Genomic DNA, 9,597 nt, shown 5'->3' with positions numbered 1-9,597 from the left:
TTACTTCAACTTGGCATAACAATATACTCTCATAATGTTACGCGGCATTTATGCGCTCAATAACAATTAAAAGTCGTCTTCAACTAATTATTACGTAAGGAAATGAGGTTCATCAAATTAAAAATTAATTTGTTATAAAAAATGACCTTTTTAATACAAGACAAGATTTTAACTTATTTTGCTAGAAATGTGCATTTTAAGCTTTAAAGTACAAAGTAACTTTTTAAAAATAAAAATAGTGACCAATAAAAACGCAGCTTCAATTTAAAAATCCACCAATTACAAAATTTTCCGGATTTTTTCCAAATTATTGAATAAGAAGGGAGTACCTTTTTTATAAATTTTTTTTATCATTTTTTAATTATAGAAATTGCATATCTGGCGCTTAGAGAATTAATATTTGTTATAATAAATTACGTCATTTTTAGCAAAATTGAAAAGCGAAAAAATTGCGATGCCTAAAGAAAACTTGATTTCACCATTCTAGCTTACCCTCGTACTCTAGTAACTGTTGGAGAAGGAAGGGGTTATGGGGAAGTAAAAGTGGAAGGAAGTTTCACCATATTGCCTTACTTAATTTCTAGAATGGGGAGTTCTTTCAGTAAAAGGGGAAAGGTTTCACTTTTACGTTAGTAGTGGCATCGTATCATAATAGCAATAATTAATTTTCTTTTTTAAACAACAATTTATTTTTGTCAAACTTAATAGATTTGTGTTTTGCTTTAGATCGGGATAATTTTCTAGCACATAGGTAATTTTAAAAAAAAAATTATCTTGCTATTTTTATGCGACTTTCAATTGATAAGCTATGGGGCCCTTGTTACCAAGGGGAGTGGGATATTTCACAAAAGATTGCGTGAATGATGGAGGTTGCTTCAAAAAAGGGGTGTTATGATTGCCACATAGCATAAACACTCAAAGCAGCGCAGCCAACTAAAATTTAAGAAAAATATTATTAACTTATTTTCTCCTATAATTTCAAACAAAAATTTTTTTAGTTACAGTGCAGTGTAAGAAAAAAATCACGAGGAAAAAATTATTTTGAATTTCGGCAACCACGTTGAAAATTAAAAAAATCAACAAAACGGACGGACGGACTAACAAATCCACAAAAATTGATTGCGAAACAATGGAAAAATCATGAACTTTTTTTTGCTACGCCCAATTTGGCAATACTTATGTAATATTTCCTAATTAGTAAATTAACATATTTTTCGCAATAAATAAAAAATAGTGAAATTGTAAAAAATGTGGTGAAATTAAAAAAAAGGTTGCGTAATATAAATTTATTTTTTTTTATGTCAGGTTATTTTTGGCCCTAAAAATGGATGACCCGGGTTCGATTCCTGCATCCACACATCCGGAATCAATAAAAACTTTGCTTTTAAGGTATTTTTTTTTTTTATTAGTATGAATTAGTATAAGATGTAATCATTTATGTAATGTAAGTTTTTTAAATTTTTTCATATTTTTATAATAATTTTACAAAATATAAGTAGGTATATAATGATGTAAGGTTTGATATAACTAGGGATCTAAAATGACAAAAGAATAAATGGATCATGGAAAGAAAACAAAGTCATTCCTTAATTAGGACAGAAGTCACCTTCCTAGGAAGGACATAAGTAGCTTCCCTTATGTGAGAATTTGTTAGATGAAGGGCATAACTTGTCTCCCTTAACAAAGATTTTGCAAGATAAAGGACATAAGTAGCCTCCCTTCACCACACAAAACCTAGCTTTTTGGTCCTTCACATAGCAAAATCTTGCATAAAATAGTTTATCTGTCCTTCACATAGCAAATTCTTGCAAAACATAGCATTTATGTCCTTCACATAGCAAATTCTTGCAAAACATAGCAAATTCTTGCAAATCATAGCAAATTCTTGCAAAACATAGCATTTATGTCCTTCACATAGCAAATTCTTGCAAAACATAGCAAATTCTTGCAAAACATAGCATTTATGTCCTTCACATAGCAAATTCTTGCAAAACATAGCAAATTCTTGCAAAACATAGCATTTATGTCCTTCACATAGCAAATTCTTGCAAAACATAGCAAATTCTTGCAAAACATAGCATTTATGTCCTTCACATAGCAAATTCTTGCAAAACATAGCAAATTCTTGCAAATCATAGCAAATTCTTGCAAAACATAGCATTTATGTCCTTCACATAGCAAATTCTTGCAAAACATAGCAAATTCTTGCAAAACATAGCATTTATGTCCTTCACATAGCAAATTCTTGCAAAACATAGCAAATTCTTGCAAAACATAGCAAATTCTTGCAAAACATAGCAAATTCTTGCAAAATATAGCATTTATGTCCTTCACATAGCAAATTCTTGCAAAACATAGCAAATTCTTGGAAAACTTAGCATTTATGTCCTTAACATAGCATTTTGGTCCTTCACATAGCAAAATCTCACAAAACATAGGTTTTTCTGAACTTTTTCTACCAGGAGATCAGAACTAAATCAGAACACACATAACATAATTTACATAATTTAACTCTGCATAAATTATGATAATTCATTATTATTACCCCTCCCCCCCCCCCTATTTAAAATTTACCCCTGCATAAATTATGATAATTCTTTATCATTACCCCTCCCCCCCCCCTATTTAAAATTTACCCCTGCATAAATTATGATAATTTATGCTGAGTTAAATGTACTGTTTGAACTTCTATCTAACAGGATATGAGAACTGGGAGGTTGTGACACAAAAGAGGCCAGCTATGGTGCCATGTAGGAAAAGTGGCATTGCATTCTAGGGCCTAAAAGGCGTCATAGCTGGCCCCTTTTCAGTCCATCATATGACATGGGAAGGAGGTTGAGGAGCATTTTATGCAGTCTAAATTCCCAAGAATGCAATGCCACTTTTCCTACATGGCACCACCTCCCATGTCATATGATGGACACAAAAGAGGCCAGCTATGACGCCTTTTAGGAAAAGTGGCATAGCATAGTAGAATTTAGGCTGCATAAAATGCTCCTCAACCTCCTTCCCATGTCATATGATGGACTGGAAAGGGGCCAATTGAATAATTGTTAATCTTAATGTACTATGTAAACACTCTTGTTATGTGTGTTCTGATTAAGTTCTCATATCCTGTTAGATAGAAGTTCAAACAGTACATTTAACTCAGCATAAATTATCATAATTTATGCAGGGGTAAATTTTAAATAGGGGGGGGGGGAGGGGTAATAATAAAGAATTATCATAATTTATGCAGGGGTAAATTTTAAATAGGGGGGGGGGAGGGGTAATAATAATGGATTATCATAATTTATGCAGAGTTAAATTATGTAAAACTCTTGTTATGTGTGTTCTGATTTAGTTCTGATCTCCTGGTAGAAAAAGGTCAGAAAAACCTATGTTTTGTGAGATTTTGCTATGTGAAGGACCAAAATGCTATGTTAAGGACAGAAATGCTAAGTTTTCCAAGAATTTGCTATGTGAAGGACAGAAATGCTATGTTTTGCAAGAATTTGCTATGTTTTGCAAGAATTTGCTATGTTTTGCAAGAATTTGCTATGTTTTGCAAGAATTTGCTATGTGAAGGACATAAATGCTATGTTTTGCAAGAATTTGCTATGTTTTGCAAGAATTTGCTATGTTTTGCAAGAATTTGCTATGTGAAGGACATAAATGCTATGTTTTGCAAGAATTTGCTATGTTTTGCAAGAATTTGCTATGTGAAGGACATAAATGCTATGTTTTGCAAGAATTTGCTATGTTTTGCAAGAATTTGCTATGTGAAGGACATAAATGCTATGTTTTGCAAGAATTTGCTATGTTTTGCAAGAATTTGCTATGTTTTGCAAGAATTTGCTATGTTTTGCAAGAATTTGCTATGTTTTGCAAGAATTTGCTATGTGATGGACATAAATGCTATGTTTTGCAAGAATTTGCTATGTGAATGACAGAAATGCTATGTTTTGTGAGGTTTTGCTATGTGAAGGACAGAAAAGCTAAGTTTTGCAACTTGAAGGACATAAGCAGCCTTCCTAATGTAAGAATTTGTCAGACAAAGGACATAAGTCACCTCCCTTAAGTTAGATTTTGTTAGATGAAGGACATAAGTAGCCTTCCTTAGACCAATTTTCAGTGACTTCTGTCCTAATTAGGAATGACTTTGTTTTCTTTCCATGATCCGAATAAATTATCACTATATTATTCTCCTCATTTCTGACCCAGTCAAAAACATGCGTCATGCATTTCTCCGAAAAAATGAAATGACAATTTAAAATTTAGAGAGATGACAGGAATGTTTTTTTTCATTGAAAAATGAAAAGTAAATGACCAGCATTTATTTTTCATTTTTGTAATTTTCCGGAAAATGACCCGGCATTAAATTTTCATGTTTGACTTTTTCCAAATTATGCCAAGAATCTTCATATCATTAAGAGATGAAAAATAAATGCTGGTCATTTATTTTCATTTTTTTATGAAAAAAACATTCCTGTCATCTTTTTTCATCTAAATGCCTTTCATTTAATATTCATGCCCTTCTGCCTTTTCTATATTACATGGTTAAACAAAATCCCGCTAGAGGTCTCAAATTTTAATTTTAAAAGTGGAAAACGTTAAGTAAAAATAAATTTAATTAAAATATAGTAATTATTATGTTATAAGAAAATATAACGGAAATATTTTTGATCATGTAATGACTTTTTAACAATCATTTAAAATAAAAAAATCTTATTTGAATTACAATTTGAATGAATCATATAAACGACTAAATTCATTAACTACTACAACACAATACTTATGTTAGTAATATCTTTGGCCATTACTTAGGTACATGTGGCATGTCCTAGTATGCTACTTTAAAATCTTATATTATTTCCATAAAATGATGAACTGGCATGTAAATTTCATTTCTCCACAAAAATGACTGTCATTTAAAAGTCAGGTCTCCACAAAAATAACTGTCATTTAAAATTCATTTCTATAATCATTGAAAACGGTGCCATTTTAGAAGGGAGTTGAATCTGAAAAATCCCTGACTGTCATTTTTCTGGCGCAATGATTTTAAATGAATAGATGAAAGAAAAACAGATGAAAATTCAATGATTTTAAATGAAAATGTTGACTGGGGAAGGTAAAAATTGACATTGACACTGCTAACTTTCACCATTAAATTAAGATTAATCTATAAAAGAACAAATTGTTTTTTAGCCTAAATTAGAGGGATTGACTATAGAAAAATTTGGGTACCAGTGAAATTCACAGTCGAATGTCACCGGCCACCCGTGAAATATGTCTTATTTATTTTGATTAATTTAGACGATCCTTGAGTCAATCTGGTGGTTCCCCAACTCTTTCCACAAGTACAACTCAACCAGCCTCTTCCCAAAACCCTGCAGGGTCAAATAGTTCGTCCACTCTTCTTGTTGTTTCCAGCCCTGCAGGGTCAATTGGATCTTCAAACCCTGTGGGTGTTGTTAATTCTTCCAGTACTTGTGGTACAAGGCCTAATTCTGGTGCAGAGGTTTCGAGTTCAGCATCCACTAGAATAATCACTACCCTGTCTGATAGCCAAGTTCCGTTTACGTTGGCAACTTTTGGGATGGTGGGTTCAACCACCACTAAAATTGTATCTACATCCAGGGTTGGGCTGGATTTGACAAGTTCACCACCACCGATCATTATCAAAGCTCCTCCAAGGCAAAGTGATATTTTTTATTTCAACTAGCGTCAGCGTCACTTTATTCTAGGCTATGGAGGGTAGTAAAATAGCCCAAAACCATGATAAAATTTCCCTCAATCTGTGCAATAGTTAGTGTATAACTGTAACATGAGGATAAATGCATTATATTATCTACGTTTTTTCTTTCATCTTTATGAGACTCGCAAAATATTTGTTTATCTACGATGTTTTATTTTTTGCTGAAAGAAAATAAGAAGGAATTGAATAGGTAGGTATTAAGTTAGTTTAAAGAAAAATAATTTTCATATTATAATATTACCCACTTCATATTTAAGTACCTACCAATATATTGTAGTTAAGCTATTTTACAATTTTAAAACCATTTTGTCATTTGGTTTTTTCATAGATTAACCTCAGGATTTCAAGAAAACCGGTCATTGTTTAACAACAGTTGAAATATGTAGTTTTTAAAATTCAATAGGTATAGGTATTTAATATATGAAAAACTCGCTGGAAACATATCCATCAGAAGAAAATAAGAAAAGAATTAATTTCAAGAAAAACTTAGTAACACAACTGTATTTAAAATAAAAAATGTCACTGTGCTAGGATTTTTTCAACAAATAACTCAATGCCAACATTAACACCGAGAATCATAACAGCAGTGACCGCAGTTAACAACTCCATGACCGCTGCCAGTAACCACATGACCGCTGCTGGTAACCCCATGACTGTTTCCAATATTGCTATGACCGATGTTTCAAGCAACAGTGTAGCTGCAAAGTCTTCCATTCCAACATTGATTCCCAGGCATAGAAACTAAAGTTGTTATATTAATATTTAATAGTTAAGCTAGTGGCTGAACCCCTACCATTTAGGCGCAGGGGAAAAAAGAAAACCCTAAAACCAACCTAAGACTTAAAACTAAAAATCTTAAAACCATCCCGGGCAATATGTAAAGCCTCGTTTGAATGAAGAACTCATTCGGTTTTGTAGTTATCTAAATATAAATCTACTGACATACAACCTTACTGCTCTATATTATAGAACTATACCTAATAGTATGGGTATTAAATTCATTAGGTATTAATTCTTTTAATTTATGCTTTAAGTATATTTCCTCGACTTGTTAAAGCACTTTTATGGAAATATCCTTTATCACGACAACAATCCATTTAGATTAGCAAATAACAATCAAGGATCTTTAGGGATATAATATATGGACGAAAAATTGATGTTCAGTTCATTCAAATTAAGATGTAAGATTTAGAATTGAAAGTTTATACCAACAACCTAATCAAGATTAAATTCAAGCCTTCAAAGTTTTGAAGCAGTTTTTGTTACTTTGATATTTAGTTATAATAGGCGAAATTTTTTGAATGATTCTTTCTTTGAATAAATACCCTTCTGTATAGCTACCTACCCATTCAATTACAGTGTTCTATGCACCACTAGACTGACGACGTCAATATCTGAACCCCTGACCTCCATGTCCTTGTCCAGCAATCAGCCAGTAACCCTGTCATCGACCTTGATGACCAAGTTGTCATCGACAGCACCTCAAGCTCCGGCGTCCAACAGGGCTGCAAGGAATGCACATTTCAAATTTTATTGTTATTGAAATCGTTTAAATTTCAACAATCGGCGACCACATGCAATTATATCCCCATACACGAGAACGCTTTGTTTAATACAAAAAGAAATATTTGCCATGCTAGGTAACTTTGATGAAATGTGCGAATTAAACAGTTTGGACGCTGCTAACGCTGTTGAAAGCCTTCTGATGTTGGCGGGCCAACAGGAAGAACAAAATAATTCTGGTAAATTAGTTTTCAGTATCGCTTTGAAACCGATTAATATCCGGTGGATTAGAACCGGTTCTCAGCAATACTGAAAAATCATGTACAGCATCGTATTATATCCAATTTTCTACATTTTTATATCCGCGGAAAGCTGTTTATTATACGATGCTATGCGATACATGACTTTGACTATATCAAAATCCAAGTTAATATTATTAATTAAGTCTCCTTGTCTCATTAGATATTGCTCAACAGTGGGTAGAATGATGAGCTATTTTGGGTAAAAAACCTAAACACCCAGAATATTAAAGACAAAGATGACAACATCATTAAAAGCGAAGCTTTGAAACGGTAGGACAAACGAACATTAACACTTGTAGAGTGCCAGAAAGGAATAATCAGAACATAAAATGTATTAAAGTCGAAACAAATTGCAAGTAATTTATTTAATAAACTGCTTGAATACAGGTTGTTGTTTTTAGGACTGGATTATAGAGATGCCTCTCTTATAATATTGTGATTTGTTGTTATAAGAATCAGTATTCCAAAAAATCAGAACAATCGGATAATTTTATGTTTATCTCACAAAACTTAGTTGTTATAAAAGTTAAAAATCAACATGTTTAAAATGGATGTACGGACATTCTGGTAACGATTACAGAGTTGCTACGCTTTCTAAATTACTTCAGGAATCACCATGCAAAGTTGCAATCAATACGACAATTCAAACCTGTTTAGACTATAAGAGCTAACTGTCCGTGACTTACGGACGGACGGAACGACCCTAATTTTAGAAAAGCTTCACTTTATAAAAATTCAAAAATACCTAAAGGACTGAAATTAGACTTGTAGTCTAGTACCGATTTCAACCATTTGAATTTCAATTACTGAATTATATTTAGACAAGTATGATGAAGACGAACATGACGGGAGTCAACCACTCTTCCACATGACCATGGACGTTGAAGGAACAGGATAATTCAACCGGACAAACCTTAATTGTAGTAAAGCTACTCGTCAAGTTTTTCAAATATTTTGGTATGTCTTGTCCGTCTCTTATTTACCTAGGTATATTAAACAAAAAGTTCAAAGATTATTTTTTATTTTCCTTTCCCCCTTATTAAAAAGGGCCACCGGACATAAGCAGATTTTCCGTAAAACTCGGTGTTTTGTATATTTAAAACATCATCTATAATTTCAAATTATATTAGTACCCAAAGTTCTTTAAAAGACGTTTTCTCATTCGTTTATCTAAAAACTGTTGGTAATTTTAGTACATCTAGAATGGCTTGTTAAACTAGCAGTGTTCAAACTTTTCAACCAAATGTATCAACTTGAATTTGTCCAACGAAGGCGAGGAGATAGAGGGTGAAATGATGGATGACGATTCCATCAGTTTTTCACAGGATGATTTTGATAACTGCTCTCAGGTAAAATAGTTCAAGTTAAATAGATACAGGGAGGGAGGGGTCAGTGGACTGTAATTTACACGGAGGTCCCAAGTTTTATTGGTGTATCTTATTTGTTTTTAAATTGGTTCTTTGATTCTAAACTCCTGTCCTAACTTTTCAATCATTACCTAATGATTTTAATTTACAGAAGGGTTAATTTTGTTTATCATTTTTTCTTATGTACTAATTTTTCGTTCAATTTCTTTACCCAAGTTAAGTTAAAACTACGGATGCTAAATAAAGGGGTTAAGAAAGCAAAAGAAGGCATAACAATTTTTAAATCTGAAAATATGAACAAAGGAAGCCATATAGATATTTTTAGACCTGTAACTTTAATAGGAGCTATGCTTGAAGTGTTGGACGTTTCCACCCATTCATGATCTAATAGGGTCCGATTTATCTTTTAGGGCTAAGTTAGTTAACAAGTGATTTTTTTTAGGGTTCTTCAAGTGGTAGAATTGCTTACTCTAAAACTTATCAAAGGTATACCAGTCTCCCTATATGCAAAGTACCTGGATGTTTGTATGTGTGTCTGTATCAAAGAACAGTTATGTCTATAAGTAGCGCAGCATTCAAAGTTAACAAAAATCACCAGCTTGGATGTGCCCGTAGCGTCACCTTGCCCCCGAGATATTATTTATAAGTAGGTAACAGTTTGGATAAAAATGTAACGTTAAACTGAAAA

At 32.6% G+C, this 9,597-nt stretch overlaps 1 protein-coding gene across 1 annotated transcript in view; it reads left to right on the top strand.

The window, feature by feature from the left end:
* The first annotated feature begins 1,305 nt into the window (after positions 1-1,305).
* Positions 1,306-9,597, top strand: part of LOC145328646 (uncharacterized) — a 48,353-nt gene continuing 40,061 nt past the window's right edge. Inside the window, exons 1-8 of the mRNA XM_080172415.1 lie at positions 1,306-1,389; positions 5,296-5,676; positions 6,269-6,469; positions 7,115-7,249; positions 7,409-7,479; positions 8,364-8,430; positions 8,816-8,891; positions 9,352-9,395. Coding sequence (XP_080028541.1) covers positions 1,325-1,389; positions 5,296-5,676; positions 6,269-6,469; positions 7,115-7,249; positions 7,409-7,479; positions 8,364-8,430; positions 8,816-8,891; positions 9,352-9,395 — 1,040 coding nt within the window. The 5' untranslated portion in view covers positions 1,306-1,324. The remainder of the gene's footprint in view (positions 1,390-5,295; positions 5,677-6,268; positions 6,470-7,114; positions 7,250-7,408; positions 7,480-8,363; positions 8,431-8,815; positions 8,892-9,351; positions 9,396-9,597) is intronic.

This window comes from Acartia tonsa, chromosome 9 (genome assembly GCF_053477335.1).
Source record: "Acartia tonsa isolate MP-2025a chromosome 9, ASM5347733v1, whole genome shotgun sequence".
NCBI classification, from domain to species: Eukaryota; Metazoa; Arthropoda; class Copepoda; order Calanoida; family Acartiidae; genus Acartia; species Acartia tonsa.
Note: the sequence above shows the minus strand (reverse complement) of the source record. Positions and strands in the feature narration are given on the sequence as shown.